This window comes from Antechinus flavipes, chromosome 3, assembly GCF_016432865.1.
Source record: "Antechinus flavipes isolate AdamAnt ecotype Samford, QLD, Australia chromosome 3, AdamAnt_v2, whole genome shotgun sequence".
NCBI classification, from domain to species: Eukaryota; Metazoa; Chordata; class Mammalia; order Dasyuromorphia; family Dasyuridae; genus Antechinus; species Antechinus flavipes.
The window spans coordinates 29,007,472-29,024,687 of NC_067400.1; the positions used below are offsets into that span (position 1 = coordinate 29,007,472).

At 39.1% G+C, this 17,216-nt stretch overlaps 1 protein-coding gene across 9 annotated transcripts in view; it reads right to left on the reverse strand.

Annotated features, from left to right (window-relative positions):
* Nucleotides 1–17,216, reverse strand: part of TNIK (TRAF2 and NCK interacting kinase) — a 413,088-nt gene that overhangs the window by 23,147 nt on the left and 372,725 nt on the right. For 5 of the 9 annotated variants that reach the window (XM_051983151.1, XM_051983153.1, XM_051983152.1 and 2 more), the window contains 5 exons: nucleotides 12,144–12,270; nucleotides 7,471–7,635; nucleotides 3,015–3,129; nucleotides 2,697–2,789; nucleotides 1,881–2,051 (listed from right to left, as the gene is read on the reverse strand). In XM_051983151.1, the coding sequence (XP_051839111.1) occupies nucleotides 1,881–2,051; nucleotides 2,697–2,789; nucleotides 3,015–3,129; nucleotides 7,471–7,635; nucleotides 12,144–12,270 (671 nt within the window). The remainder of the gene's footprint in view (nucleotides 1–1,880; nucleotides 2,052–2,696; nucleotides 2,790–3,014; nucleotides 3,130–7,470; nucleotides 7,636–12,143; nucleotides 12,271–17,216) is intronic. The other 4 variants (XM_051983158.1, XM_051983157.1, XM_051983156.1 and 1 more) reach the window with 1 other exon arrangement.

Sequence of the window (17,216 nt, forward strand, 5' to 3'; positions counted from 1 at the left end):
AACCTTTAAGTTGAAGAGCTAAAAATACTCTGTGCCCCTAAATCCTTAGTTTTCAATTAAACAGATCAGGGAATGGAGGTTAGGACTGGGAGTCAGAAAGAACTGAGTTCAAATTCTGCCTTAGACAATTAGATCGCTTAATGTTCTGTGCCTAAATTTTTTCATCTATAAAAAGGAGATAATCACAGCCTTTATCTCATAGGGTCATTGGGAGGTTCAAATGAGTTATAGTATATGGAGTACTTTGCAAATCTTGAAGTGCTATGAATGATAGTTATTACTGTTATCATCATCATCATCATTATCGTGCTATTCTGTCATTGTCTCCTAAGTCATAAGAGGGATATATTTCAAGATTTTTTTGACTACATCATTCACGTGAATCGATAAAAGTGAGCAAATAATGGCTGGTTTGCAGAGTTTAGGCAGATTTTTGTCAGATTTAGATGATAGTCTCCTTCCAACTGTCATTCTGGCTCTATATATGGTAGCCTCCATACCTTAATAACTTCAACCTTTTGCCTCTTCCCTATGGGTGGAATAAGTAGATTTCTCTCCTCACTACCCCCTTGATGGTCTGGCTCAGTGATCTGTTCAGGATCCCAACCCTTCCTGAGGTTCCTCAGAAGGTTTACACTCATGTTGCTTGGGCAGGGCCTCATGCTTGCTTCAGCACTCTTGTGTGACAAAGATCTGTTTCCTTCCCTTCATTCTCTGCATCATGATTTTCTGCTCACCCATCTCTAGAAAGAGTCCTTTTTCCTGTATAGATCTTTCATTTTTTAGTCCTACCTTTTCCTTTTTTAGATACTTTCTTTTATCTCATCTAGAGATTTTCTGTCACTTAATCCTGTTTTCCTTAGGTTCCTCATCTGTAAAATGAGCTGGAGAATGAAATGGCAAACTACTTCAGTATTTCTGACAAGAAAATCCCAAATGGGGTCCAAAGTGTTGAACATGGATGAAATGTTTCAACAAAACTGACAATAACAATAATAAAAAGAATATGGGATCTGGGAGCCGAGGACCTTGGTTCAAATCCTACTTCTGATACTGACAGTATGATCTTGGACTAATTTCATCAGGTTTCAGTTATCTTGTCTATAAGATAAATGTGATGGACTCAGTGGCCTTTGAGGTTTTTCCAGGTTCTAGATCTATAAGCTTTCAATGGACTGAGAGCCGTATGTAGAAGATAAGATTACACTTGGGGAGCAACTTATGGTCTCTGGTTTATGGTTTGCATTTGTATCAATCACATCATCCTCACCACCACATTTTATTAATTTTTTTTAGTATTTATATAGTATTTATTTTTGTGTTTATATAGTGCTTAAAATCTTCAAAACACTTTATAAATATTATCGCATCTTATCTCAAAATAACCCTGGGAGTTTGATTATATTTTTTTTACTCCCATTTTACAGATGAGAAAACTGAAGCAGCAGGGTTTATTTAAGTGACTTGCTCAAGTCATAAATGACTTGTTGGAGGCAAGACTTGAATTCAGATTTTTCTAACTCCAGGTGTGATCCTCTATCCTCTGTACCTTCTAGGTGCCTAATTTGATCTATCACTCCCTTCTTGAGTAATATTAAATTTTAATTTATGAGAATTTTAGGTGCTGAGCGACTTGGACAGGGAGATGTTTCTGAATAGAAAGTGCCTTCCCAAGCCCTCCTCAAATCATACTGTACCGATGGCTGCCTGCATCGGCAAGGTTGGCCTTGGTTCTATGTGATATTAACAGCACCCCAAATCCTAATGGTATAATCCAGCCTTACTCTACTTATACAGCTGCAGACATCACGAATCCTCTTCATCCATCTCAATGAGCTTAATTTCTGCCATCAGGCAGGAAGAATAAAGAAATAACTCACCCCACAGAGCAGCACAAAGGATTTCAGAGTTGAAGCGTTTCTTGTATTTCCGAATCTCCGGCGTGTCGCTGTGAGGCCGGATGTTCGTTGGGTTCACGTTGACCACTGAAATCTTCCTGGCTTCGTTGAGTTTAGCTTGTTCTTGCCTTAGTAGCTCACTGGTAAACAGAGCTTAACAGACAAAGAAAAAAGAAAAAAGGATGAGAACCTTGAACGTAAAGGTAATTGGACGTGAAGATGACAAATGACCAAGACTATTTTCTGAAATGGACTTGGAGTGCATCATGGAAGAGAAAACACCAAAGAATCTCTGAGTCCAACACATTTTAGATTGTTCTTTTGTCTTAGCAGCAGCTCAATCATAAGCCATCATGGAAGCAATAAACTATGAGGTCAGTGTACCGTGCCAACATGGACCGTCTGGGAAGTTTAGTTATATGTTAACACCGCAAAGTTTAGTTATATGTTAACATCATAAAGTTGAGTTACGTGTTAACATCACAAAGTTTAGTTGCTTAGTTTTAACCCTCACATCCCCATCCCCATTAGTAAAGAAGAGATTGCCTTTAAAGGACCCCCACAACAATCAGTGGGCCAATCTGTCTTAGTAAGCTGAATTTGATGATTAGAGAAGCTCAGATGAGTTTTAGAGTTTTGATAAGTTTCCACTTAGGAAGAAAGATCATCTAAACTAGCCAGACCCTTGCAGTGGGCAACATACACCTAAGAATTCAATTCAATTCAACTCAGTTCAATTCAATTCAATTCCACTCGACAAGCATTTATTGAGCGCCTACAGCGTGCATAGCACTGTACCTAGAAATCGCTCTTGGGAAATGTATGGCACTTCCTTTAAGTCCAGAAATCCCTGAGGACCAGCCTTTTCTAGTGTCCCCGGATACCCTTGGGCTCCAAACAGAAACAGAATAGAAGAGATGAAGATAAAAGGGAAAATAAGGAATTTAATTTAGTAGACCTAAAAACAGAACAAAACCCAAATAACTTCCCTTTGAAGTATCATTTCGAGTAAAACGTCTCACATTAGTTAGTTGATTCCTTCTTTCTCTATGTCACATACAGACCAGATGTGGAAAACAAACTCAGGCCCAAAGACATGGCGTTGCCGTGGCTTACCTGTGGCTGAAGATTCCTCATCGTCATCCTCGTCATCATCAGTGGGAGATGTCTGGTACACTCTGGGGTCAACAAACGGGGTGAAGGAGGCTTTGGTGCTGCTCCCCATGCCGTACTATTAAACAGCCAATGAAAGCAAAGCTTAGAGCACTCATTTAACCATCAGCAAAGCAAGAATAGGATCGGAAAAAAGAACGAAGGCACAGTCCCACCTAGCCAGCTGTCCATGCTTTTCTCTCTCTGCAGGTGCTTCCTGGTATTAAGTTACCTACAGGCAAGTTGGGTATTTACAGAAATGGCCATCTCCAGTTCTAGTTAGTAAATGACTAAGCCAGGACCATGCATGATACACTCGTATTGGCTCATGATGTTTTTCAGGCCTGGAATATTCTCTCCTCCCCACTGCTGTCTGCAGAGTTCTGTTCCAATTCCCATTTCCTCCATGACACCTTCCCAGATGCCCTGAGGCAGCAATGGCTGCTTCCCCCACTCCTCCAAGTTTTACATGTCTCCAATAATGCCCTTAATGGGTGTTATTTTTAACCAAGGTTTAGAGAAAGAAGTAACCTTTGAGCTCATTTAGTCCTTCCCTTATAGGCAAACTGAGGGACAGACAGAAATAATGTCCTACCCGATATCACACGACATAAAACTGGCAGAGCTGGGATTCGGGGCTGGGTCCTATGCCCTCCCTTCAAAACTACCTTGGATATACTTGTCATCTTTATATTTTGCATATGTTTAACCATATACTTAGTGTTGTTCCCCCACTTCCCCATTAGAAATAGGGAATATCTAATTCTTCATACCAGGATCCCTAGTGCCTAGCACAGTACCAGGAACAGAGTAGGTGCATAATATATAATTACTGATTGAATAGATATGACAAATTTGATTTCATATGTGTGTTCTATCTCTACAGCAGCTAAGTGGTTCAGTGGATTGAGAGGACTGATTCTGGAGTCAGGAAATAATCTTGATTCTAAATGTCTCCTTATACTTAGCAGGGCCACATTTCCACATTTAGCAGTTTTTTTTTTTTTAGGCAACTGGGGTTAAGTGATTTATAGGGTCATACAGCTATGAATTAAGTGTCTGAAGCTGAATTTGAACTCAGGTCCTCCTGATTCCACTGTGCCATCTAGCTGCCCCCAAATTTAGTATTTTAAAGGAACCATAATTACAGCTAGAATTTTCTTGAAGCTAAATCAATCATTCAAACATATATTAAACACCACCATGTGCCAGGTTCTGTACAGGATGCTGAGGATAAAAACTAAACAGCCCCTGCCCTCAGAGGGCTTACATTATATTGATGAGATAGAATATAGATGGATAAGAATACATACATATATTATACATAATTGTATATACTACTTAAACTGTACATATTGCATATATATGTATGTGTGTTTCTATGTATACATCTCCAAAACATCCATGTTCTTGAAATCATTGCACATGCATTAAATTTATCCTTTGAATATTATTAATAGAAACCTGAAATTTAAAATATTTAGACAAAAATATCTAGAACTTTTGAACACCATTTAAATGTTTTGCAGGTCCTGCTCATCCTTCATATAAAAGTCTACTGAACAAGTTGTGGCTAGAAAGAATGACCAGTGGGTTCCACATCCCTTCACCCCAGTTAGAACAGCTGGTTTCTTTTAGTCTAGCTCCACTGGACCAATAAATGACCTCTTGGTTCCATTGGTTTAAACCGATTAGATCTCAACTTTCAGTAATTCTTAACCCTTTTTGGTGTTTTGGACTCTTCTGAGAATCTGGCGAAATCTGTGGACCCATTCATTCTCAAAATAGTTTTTAAAGGCATAAAATAAAGATCAATAAACATGAAAATGTATTTTTTTACCCATCCAGTTTCATGGAAACCATGAAATCTATTTGGACCCTTGTGTAATGTGACAGGATCCATGAATCCCAGGGAAAGAACCTTGATGTGAAGGAACCTAAAAATCTGATTTGAGGCAGATGTTTGACAAAGTTAGCGGAAGGTCAGCTATGGCATCAGGAGGCTTCCCTTTGTGCAAGCCCATACAGTTGGCACTGGGCCCCACAAGATGCCCCAAAGGGCAATTAGCAAATACACGAGAGAGGGCAGTCTGTTTCTAAGAAAGCCCAGAAGGTTCTTGGCTTTTTTTTTTAATTCTTTTTCCCATATCCTTACCACAGAACCTGGCATCTGAGTCCCAGTTCATCATCAGTGATGATAGGTCCCCTTTCTTAGGGGGGGATCATGACTTATCTTGCAGGACACCTTGGTGAAGGTGCCCAACTTATACCCACATATTGCATCACAAATACTTGCTCCTCTCCTAGACTGTACAACCTGTCCTGCGCATTTGCCCTTTGGCACCTGGGTAGTAGGCACTGCTTCCAACATTTAAGGGAATCTGAGAGAACACATTGCTGCCTCAAAGATCTACTTTTAAAAATTTCCCTGGGAAATGTGAGGTGAAAGGTGGTTTGGGTCAAGACAGATCAAGACATTCTTGAGAACAATGGGCTGCAGAATAATATCAAGGATGCTAAATGGGTTTTGCTATGCACAGATGGAGGAATTGATGGGGACATTTTTCATTCCAACCAACTAGAGAACTTTCTTCTGGTTTTCCCTAGAAGGCAGCTCTAAAGGACAATTCAGCAATTTCTGGTTTTTTTTCCTTCCCTCCCTCCCCTTCCTTCCTTCCTTTCTTCCTTCCTCTCTTTTTTTCTCTCTCCTTTTCTTCCTTCCTTTCTCTGTTCCTTGTCTTTCTTCCTTCCTTCCCCCCTTCCTTCCCTTCCACATATCCTTCCATCTTTCTTCCTGCCTAAAATCAGAACATTATTAATAAAAACCTGAAATTTTTAGTTTTTAGACAAAATAATCTAGAATTTTTTCCTGAATCCTGTCTTAAAGCACAATTTAAATTTTTTTTTCTACAGAGGCTCTATCCACATAGCCTATCTCTAGAGAAGGTTCTAAGCATATACAGGAGTCCATGTCTCCGACTCCTAGTTGTGCCACAAACAGCTGAATTGCTTGCCTTTGTGTTCTGAGAAACAAGATCTAATCATGAGAAGTGTAGGACAATTTCTGAATTGGAATTTCTGAATGAAAACTGTCATTTAGCTCCAATCTACACCTGAATCAGAATCTTCTCTGACACAAAGGGTCAAGCAAGCCTTGGCCCGAATACCTTCAGGAAGAGGAAACCACTACCTCTTGAGGCAGCCCATTGGATGGTACCAATTGTTAGCCAACTTTTCCCAAACTCCTAGCCTAAGTCTCCCTCTTGGAAAATTCTTAGCAATGTTCTTCATTGGGTTTTCTAGGGCTCAAGCTGGACAAATCTGATTCTTCCTCGAGATGGTAGTTTTTTGAATGATTAAAAAGAACTGTCATTATTTCCCTACATCTTCCTCAGGCTAAACCCTCCCAATTTGGAGAGACTCAAAACATCAGCAACATGGGAAATAGAAAATGTAAATCATTATAGTGGACCTGGGGAATTTAATTGTATTTCAATAGATCAGAGAATGGTAGATTTAAACCTGGAAGGGAACTTGGAGGCCAATGATTACAAAACCCTCAGTAATTACTGGAAAGATGAAGTTTCCCCCACAAGTTAGAGTTTGTATAATGATCTTTCTGAGCACTCTTGTTGATTGTGATTCTTTCTCCAAACATGCATCGACATTTTATGAAATTCTGTCAGGCTGTGCTCATTTAACACGAAGTCCAGATATTGGTCCTGAAATCTTTAAATTGAAGTGATTTTATCCCCCCAAGTTGGCACTGGATCAACCAGTAATCTGGATTTTAGGATTTGGTTGTCACTGAAGAGTTGAAGGACCTTCCTACAGAAGCAGAAGGGAAAGACTAGATGATTTCCAAGACTCAAAAGATCTACGCCTGTGATTTAGAACAAACTATGGCAAACTATGATTTTATTTCCAGTACGAAAATTTCTTCCACCAATGCAAATCAGCAGCTTCTAAGAAGCTTAGATATAGCAGTGGGGGACTTAGGATCAAGAAGACCTGAATTCAAATCCTACCTCAGATAATTACCAACTAAATAGTCTGAACATAGTGCTTAATCTCTTTCAGCCTCACTTTCCTTCTCGATAATATGGGAATAATAATAGCACCTACATTCCAGGTTGCTATGAAGATCAAATGAAATATCAGATTTATTGCTTTGTGAACCCAGTTTGGAGGGACTCAGAACATCAGCAGCATAGGAAATACATATTAAACGCTAGTTATTTTATCTCCCACAATTTTCTTTCATCTGTTCTCAACAATGGAACAAGTAGAAACCAGGAGAAAAGAAATTAGAAACAATGCCAGAGAATATGGCCAGCTTCACATCCGGCAGAGGGTAAGAGGTCTTTAGTGCACTCACGAGAAGAGGGAAATGGTCAACCCTAGATGCTCCAGAACCTACTTCAGTCACGGAATCCATGTCTTGCTGATGAGTTGACACGCGCCCGAGGGCTTCAGTAGGCGTCCCAGCGGGAGAATGACTTTGCTGCACAAGGTCAGGGAGATTGATGTGACCAGCAAAACCATTGCTGTCAGTGTGCCCAGAACGTTTTTTCTCTCCAGATGACTGTGGAGGAACAGAACAGAAAAAGGGAAATGAAGTCACGCCAATGGCAAAGCCAATGCCAAGAAGTCCTTCTTCGTTGTTTCCACCATGTGGATTTAAAGAATCAAGTCAGGAACAACAAACACCAAGAAGAAAGGCAGACTTCATCCAAAGAAATTCAGTGTCGATTCTGACACTCCCCCAACAGCTGCCCACCTCCCATCAAAGTCCCTGGATAGAGTGTAAGCTAATGAGTAGCTCTTTAAACCAGCCATGCAGCAGAATTATTTGTTTCTAGGAAACATTAAAAATGGTTGATGCCTTTCTTGGAATTGTCAATATTTTATATATATTATTTAGAGCATTATTTTATATACATATTATTTGATGAAATTAAAAACAGCACCAAAAGTAGCATTTCTCTGCTTGTTTTTTCACAAGGTACATGTCCAATTTCCACTAATGGTTCATTAATTAGAGCTGAAAGTGTCACTTTCTAAATTAAGTTTAAGAAGTTCAATTGTAATTCATCTTATCATCTTTCTGCATATGTATTGAATACCCCCTCCCTCTGCACCAGGAGTTTTCCATCACTTTTGTGTCCTACCCCACTTTGGCAGTCTGCTGAAGCTTATGGATGTTCTCAGAATAATATTTCTAAAAGCATAAAATAAACACATAAGATTACAAAGTTTAACAGAGGATTAGTATCAGAGTTAGTATTCACATCTTACTTTTGACATATATATGCTGTGTAACCATGGGTAGTCACCTACTTGGCACCCTAACAAATGCTAAGACTTTTGAGACAGAGAAAGTTCCCGGAGATAGGGAGTGTTTCATTGTCTTTACAATCCCAATGCTTAGTACAGGGTCAAGAACTGAATAGGTGCTTAGTAAATGCTTATTGATTGATTGGTCCATCAGCCTATATCTGGAGTATTCTGTTAAGTTCTAGGCACTACATTTTTATAAATAAAAATATAAAAATCAACTAAGTGCAATAAACTCATTTAGCCAGTCCCATCAGACAGTCAAAATGTTTGGTCTGTGAACATTGCATAATGAGAGAGATTATTCTCTTTTCCTGGAAAGATGATATAAAATTCCCTTCTTTCCCCCACAAAGTTGGATCAGGATGGTGAAGGGTCTCCATATCATACAATTGAACATATTTTCTCCCCAGATTCTTTCTGTCAAGTCCTGGCATTTCTATTTACAGATTTTATACACTTCTTTCTCTTATTTGACATTCCCACCAGCCTAGAGTGGATCCTTATGATCTGGACTATCACAATAGCCTGTTGGCTGCCTCCTTGCTCCAAGTCTCTTCCCACTCTATCTTCCATTAGTTATCAAACTGAGCTTTGTGTAAACTACAGTTTGATTATTCTGGTGGCCCCCTACAATCTCCAGAATCCAATATAAAATTCTCTATTTGCCTTTTAACATCCATCACAATCTGGTCCCTTTCTACCTTCCCAATCTTCTTGTACCTTACTCCTTTCCACATAGCTCTCATATCTCCTTAACTTCCCTTATATCTCTCACTTTCCACCTACCCAGCCACCATGCATCCCTTCTCAGGCCCTCATCTCCTCACACAAGTTCTAGTGAAATAGCCTCCCAATTGGTTTTCCCATCTCTCTCTCTCTCTCTCTCTTTTCCTTCCATCTTCCAAACAGCGACCAAAATTATCTTCCTAAAGCAGGTCTGGCAAAACTCAAAAATCTTCAGTGGTTTCTTACTGCTTCTAGGTCAAAATACAAGCACCTCACCTGGCCATTTTGACTTATTCCCAGCCTTCCCTCTTTGCCCACTCCATGTGCCAGCCAAAGAGGCCTGCCTGCAGTTCCTGGAAGTTGGAATTTCCTTTCCTCCTGCCTGAAATATCTCTTTTCTTCTGCTTCTGGGAACTCTTAGCTTCTTTCAAGGCTCAACTCGGGATTTATCTCCTCTTCTAAATCCATTTCTGGTTCATTGAGATGGAATGAGTTCTTATACTCCTCCAATCATCTAGTTTCACATCTTCATTTTACAGAAAGACTCAAGAAAAATGAAATACTGTACTTCAGGTCACATGGACACTATGGAACAGTCATGATTTGAATTCAATTCCTTTGACTCAGTAGAGCAGGAATTATTTTTCATGTCTTAATTTATAAATCTCAAGCAAATAGCATAGTGCCTAGAATTAATACATTGGTGCTTCATAGATGTTTTTTCAAATTGAATGGCAAAGTCCAAGGATCTCATCATAACCTGTGGTTGAAGTGGACTAGATATGGGGGTCATTGGAGTTGAAGGATAAGCTGAGGAGCAACTGAGAGGGGAGGCTATTAAATAGTGCAACATTATGAAGATATCTGATGATAACAGTAGATATGGGAGAGTTAGAAACGTGTAATCTCTCTTCATATCTTTGTGTATATATATATATATATATGCTAATTAACTTTATGTACACACATATATGTATGTCATATGTATATTATATGCAAGTATAATGTGAAAACTGACTCCTACAAATATAATAAAAAAGTGAATTTTTGCTCAAAGCACTATGAGATTATCTCCCATCTACCCTTCTGCCATATATGTTTTAAGTCATACATAGTTGTTTACATGTAGTCTCCCCAACTAGAAAGAGCCCCTTGAGGCCAGATACTTTGCTTCTGTGTTTCTTTGCATCCTGGTACTTAGTAAAGTGCCTGGAATACAGTAAGCACTTAATAAATTTTGTTCATGCAATTGATGACGTTATTATTTGACTTGTCTATTATTTGAATCTGTGGTAAAGAACTGTAGTCATTCAAAAGGGATTTACTCTAGTATTTATTCTCAAAGATGTGGACTTTGAAAATAGGTAAAATTTTGGATTCCGAGTGATTAAGAGATACTCATTGTTACAATCTAGGGCCTAGCTATGTTCAAAATGTTATTTTGAAGACTTTAAAGATATTATACTAACTGCAGCGATCATTGATTTTTGAGACATTAGTAATCCCCAGTTCTTCAGTTCATGCGAGTATTTGATGCAATTCAACTTGTTAAATAGTGTTTGCCGGCTCTGGGCATGGTGCTAAAAGGCCACTGGTCATTTAAAATATATTATATTGCATGAAACTCTGCATAATAAAGCACATCAGCAGATAATTCAGATCTCCAGAGAAAGCCCACACTTGAATTAGCCTCCTTATGACTGTACATTTTGCCTCCCACAGAAATCTCGTCTTGCTTTTTCCCATCATCCCAGATATTTCAATCCATTGGTCAAATAGCCAATATATGTCTGTCAGGCCTTGAACCCAGTTTTTCTGATTCCAAAGCCAGTTTTCCTCCTTTATTTCCATCTTTTAGAATCCAGAGTTTCCTCAATATTGGATTTTCTACATGAGACCTTTCCTGGTGTCCCTTATTAAACAGTCCTTTCCCCTTTCCCTTCCCCCAATTATCTTGTATTTCTTCAAATATATTTTGTAAATACTTGTGTATATCTGTTATTTCCTCCCCCTCCTCATGTCCATCTGTCAGCAGAATGCTAGCTCTTTGAGGGCAGGAATGTTTTATTTTTGTCTCGATCTCCAGTGACTTGACCCAGATCACGTACTTAATAAGTGTCTGTGGATTGACTGAAATTGCTTCTCTGAACACTGGAGGAGCGAGAAGGGAATATAGATAAGCATGAAAAAAAACATTCTTCTTTCTTAAACTATTGTTTTAAAAAAATGCAAAATGAAAATTAATCCTCTGCACATAGAGTTTTACATACTTGAAGTATGGCAGTCTGCCTGGAGTACCGAGGATGATGGGTAGTGGTGACTGAGGTAGGGTCAACCGACCACTGTTGGGGTGGGTTTGGAGGCTGGCAAAGAGTGGCCTCATTTGTTCATTCGTGCTTTAAGGAAATGATTAGCTTGGAAAAAGAGAAAATCATGGGAGCTTTTTTTTTTTCTGACAAGGTGAGGGCAAGTATGTTGCCTGATAAACGAAATGATGTGATTGGAGTTTTAAAAAATCCAACAAAATCACATCTGTGCTAAGGTCAGTTCCATCAGACACCTTTAATAGTTCTCCGTAGTTGGTCTTTTCAGCAAAAACCACTGAAAGGGTGCAATTTTCCTGTTCAACTAACTGGATAACCCTTCCTTCAAAGTACTGGCTGTCTTCAGTAAATAGAGAAGAAAGACTTTGAAAAAAAGATGGAATGGGGTCAAGAAAGGTCTTGCTATCCCTTTTTAGTGAGATGTTTCATTGCTGGGAATGCTTCCTTCGCATCCCCAGGCTCAAATTCTGCATTCACATATGCATATCTCTTGCAGAAAGATAGGGAATATGGTAATTAAATCATGCTGTCAAAGCATAGAGGGATATGGAAAAGAGGGAGGAAGACAATTAAAATCACTCATCCATTTTTGAGCGGCCTTTTCTCTCTCCCTTTTGTGCTTACACGGAATATACCCAGTCTGTGACAACTCTCGATCTAAAACCATGTGCACTTTTCATACATATTTTTCATCTCAACTCACCTCTCTTATCATTAAGGTTCCTTCTCTCGAAATGCTGCTAAATGTGTCTGCGTGAGAGGTCTCCAGACCATGGGTTCCAACCATTGCCATATTGTACTGCTCATTACTTGCTGGAGCTCCTGTGGGTCTGCCAGAGGGGAGGCAATAATATTTATTATTATATTTTCTCCTTACCCATATGCAGTAATAACTTCTGGTCCAAGGCAACTCTCCACTTAAGAGCTGTTGACCTTTATGATAACGAGGGTAGCAGAAAACCTAATGAGGTGAGGTTTCTGTTAAATGGGAGGCCAGTTAGACTTTTTTCAACCAGCCCCCTCAGCCATAGCTAGTTAAGCACAATTGGTTGGCTTTTGTGAGACTTAATTTTAGTGCCAGCTGTACAATACAGTATGGAGAGAGAGAGAGAGAGCATAAGGTTTTAGTGAGAGAAATCCATCAGTTAATGATAAACAAACATTCGTAATACACTTACTATGTTTCAGGCATTATGCTAAGTATTGGGAATACAAAGAAAAGAGGAAAAAGCAGTCTTTGCCCTGAAAAAGCTAACATTTCAATGGGGAAGATGACATAAAGTTGAGTAGAGATTGGATTTGTTTCCTTTGTGTGCCGTGGAGAGCAAAACACAGTGCCCTTTACATAGTAGGTGTTCCCTCAAATGATGGCTGACCGATCATAGCATACACTCTACCCTTCACACAGTAGGTGCTCCCAAAATGATGGCTGGCTGATCATAGCATACACTGTACCCTTCACACAGTAGGTGCTCCCAAAATGATGGCTGGCTGGCTATAACATATATAATGTCCTTCACACACCTAAAAATGGTGACTGATTGCCATAGTATACTCTGAAGAGCAAAAGGCTACAGGATGATTTACTTGCACTTTGAATCATAAAGTGGCATTCCTACAGCTCATCTAATCTAATCTAATCCTTATTTTTTAGTGTCTGGCCCATACATTGAGAGCTGAAAGGGAGCTTGGAGGCATCTAATCCAAATCCTATATTTTATTGCTGAAAAAATTTAGGAACAGAGAAGGCAAAGGACTTGCTTAAAGTCACATAGATGCTGAATGGTAGAGTCAGAATTTGAACTAGGTTCTTTGACTTCAAATTCATTATTTTTCTACTCCACATGTTCACACAGCTAGTAACTGGCAATCATGATTTGAAGCTAAGCTCAGAGATCTATAGCCAGAAGATACATCCTAAAAGGTAATTCTTTCGTACACATGAGAAAAAGGCAGAGAGTAGTTACATACTTGCCCTGGCTCACACAGCCTCCAAAGATGCTGAATCTCTCTTTGTACCTCACCATGATATGTTCATGACTAATGGACTCATTTTGCTGGACTCATTTTACAAGTGGGTAAACTGAGAACAAGGCAGGTGAAGCAGTTTGGCCAACTATGGGAGACCAGGAGTAGGTATCCTGCCAAATTTCAACCACATTAGTACCAACCTTTTGTCTGTGACAGCAAAAGGAGATGACTGTTTAGGATATGGGTTACTTAATTGGATCTCCTCATGGCCACAGTTAGTCTGGGTTTTTATTGAGCACTAGATATCTTTTATTCAAATATTCATTTAACAAACATGAAAGTTTGTTGCATGAAACAGGAAAGTTTATTGCCATTCTAAACTCATGTCTATTCCCTTGGATCAGAGGTCACAGATGCTTTTTTTTTTCATCAGATTTACAGAAATACTGCAAAGAATAAGCTTATTTTATGACCCCTATGACCACAGAGAAGAAACATTCCAGGTATCTCAAACCAAAATAGGAGAAAGCTTGCTACTAGGGATAGCTAGGTAAAGTACTTAGATAGTAAACTTCTTGGATAGAGCTCTAGAGCTGAAATCAGGAAGTCAAATCCAGCATTGGGTATCTAATTGTTATAGGACCCTAGGCAAGCCACTTCACCTTTGTCTGCCTCAGTTTACCTACCTGTAAAATAGAACCAACAATAGCATCTATCTTCCAGAGTTGTTCTGAGGTTCAAACAAGATGATATTTGTAAGGTGCTTTGCAAATATTTAAGTTGCTGTTGTCATCATTATCATTATCAGTTAAGAGAGAGAGAGAAAGAGAGAATGGCACTTTCTGTGTCCAGAAAGAGGCAGTTATCTGAATTTGGACAATGAGTTCTTAAATGCATTTAATTGCTTACAGACTTCCATTTGATCACTTGATCTATTCATTTACATCTAAGACCTATAGATCTGCTTGTTGAGCAAGTTTTCATGATGTCAGATGTGTAGTCCCTGTATCATCTTATCTCTTTGATGTCTTATATGTCATTTTATCCTTTGTGGGGGAACTCCTGGCATGAAAAGTCTTTTCCCTGCTGCAGTATAGCAACTTGTCTGTGACTTCCTATTTGATCGAATTGCCTAGGGAACCTGAAAGGTAACTAACTCTTGGTCACACCTGAGAGACATCAGAGAGAGAGAGACACATAAGCTGCTTCTAAAGGCAGCTCTATCATGGAGCCACTGTCCTTCTCTTTATAGTATTACCTTTCCCTATATAGCAAATGCTACAATAGGAAGCACAGATGGATAGGCAAATGGAAGTCACCCCATATTTAGGAATCTGAGAATTTTAAAAAGTTTTCCTTGTCTGGCATTGGCTGACTGTTCCCACGCTGAGGATGTAAATCCCTAGAGAGAGAAAGATGACCTGTTTTCTCAGGATGGCTGTGGCCATATTCATCTAACTCAGGAGCAGCCTCAGGCAGATACCCCTGAGTGCTTGACTGTGAGGTCAGATCCTCCCATGAATTAAATTTCCACTTGGATTTTGATGGAGTAAATGAATCACGGAGAGGCTGCCCTTGAGATTACCGATTCCCCTTGGCCTGGAGTATCTATTAACTCTGTTTTTGATCACAACAAAAACCTAGTCTTTGGACAAGACACACAAAAATGCTACCCATTCTGGTCCACGCCGAGCTCCTTTGTCTTCAAACGACCTTAGCACTAAGCATGGACAGTAATCACTCTGGTGATTTATCACCTACTAACTTTTATTGCTAATAAAAATTCCTGTGTTTGTCTTATCTGTTAACTCACCTTAAGGCTCTTTGAAGGCAGGAACATTGTGTCTTCCACTACCCATAGTGCTTGTGGGCATTGTTAGACCCTAGTAAGGCATGGGTGTTTGCTGAATAAATATTAGCTGTGGGTAAGGCGCTGTACAAATAGATTTGTGTGGGTATGCAGTTACAGGTATGAATGTGAGTGTGTCAAATGCAAAGGGATATATTGTCACATCAAAGAGAATCTGCTTTCACCACGAGTTCATTTGATGGGACCACTAGTGCCATTTTGAGGTATCTGTTCTAAGTAGGAGCTTTCGTTTTTTATAAGATTTGATTAGATTCAGTAAATGGGGGTATTGATTCATAAATACATTTTTGAGGACTAACTTGGATTTATTAAGCCAGTGGGTAAATCTACAAATACAATATCTCTTATCTTTCTTTTAAAACCATTTCTACCTACTAGGAAATATTGAGGATTGATTTTGTCAGTACAAGACTGGTCTATTTCATATGTATACATTTGTTTAGTCATTGCAGTGTCCAATTCTTTGTGACCCTGTTTGGGGTTTTCTTGGCAGAGATACCGGAGTGATTTGCTATTCCCTTCCCCAGCTCATTTTGGAAACTGAGGCAAATGGAATTATGTGACTTGCCCAGGTTATATAGCTAATGCCTGTCTGAGACTGAATTTAAATTCAGGAAGATGAATCCTTCTCCTTTTCCTCTTTCTGCATTTAACTAGAATTTATTACTCAGATATCTAACTAAATGGAAGTACTTTGAAGGTTTGAAAAGGGCATTATCCAAAAATCATGAAATTGCTCCAACTTGCATTGGGATCACACTGTCTATATCATAGGAGGACCAGCCATTTTATGCAATTCTTTAAATGGATTTTGCTAATTTTTACTTACTTTATTAAATTTGGTATGCAAAAACTATTTCTAATTCAACTTTTCTTTTCAACCTTCAGACCTCCAAAGGTCCAAGTATGTCAAAATTATTTTGTTTCAATTAGATAATGAAAATAAAAGACACAAAATAGCAACTAGATGGTTCAGTGCCCAGAGCCCTGGGGCTTGGAATCAGAAAGACTCCTCTTCTTGACTTCAAATCTACTTTCTGACACTTCCTAGCTATGTGAGGCTGGGCAAGCCACTTAATCCCATTGTCCTCAGTTTTCCCATCTATAAAATGAGCTGGAGATGGAAATGACAAACCATTCAAGTATCTCTCCTCAGAAAACCCCAAATAGGGTCACAAAAATTAGATATGACTGAACAAAAAGACAAAAACAGTAAGTTTTGTAAGAAATCAATTAATTATCTAGATATTGCACCTTTTTATAGATTTCATCTTGATTAGAAGGAGTGAGGGAGTCCATCTAGAAAAACTCAGAACAAAGTCCTTTCCACAACTCATCTGGCATGTATCATTCATATTCCATTTGAAGATGGTGGAAGAGGCATGTCTTTTCCCAGTGGATGGCTGCAGGGACCGCCATTTCCACTTCTGGAATGCTTACAGAAGAACATTTCCTTACCCTGGGCTTAAATCTATCTGTATGATTTCCAACTATTACTCCTACTTTTTCCCTTTAGGGATGAACAGCTCTAACCCCTCTGCAATATGGCTGCCCTCCATATACATGAACAAATCTCTCATGTTCTACTTTAATCTCTTCCCTAGACTAAACAGTTCCAATTCCTTCAACCGATTCACCTCTGACCTTTCACTATCTTTGTTGCTTTTCATCATGTTAATACCTTTCTTAAAATATGGCACTCTGAACTGAACACTGAACTCTCCATGGCGTCTGAAGAGTTGGTGGAGGTGAGCATCCTAGCTCTGGGCACTTTCCCTCTCCCAATGCATCCCAAGATCTCATTCGTGGGTGCTATGGAATATTCTTGACTTATTCTGAACTTGGGGTCCACGAACACCTTCAGATTAAAAGATGGAGGCCAAGGGAGTTAAGCAACTTGTCTAATATCATGAGTGTCAGAGGCAGGATTTGAAT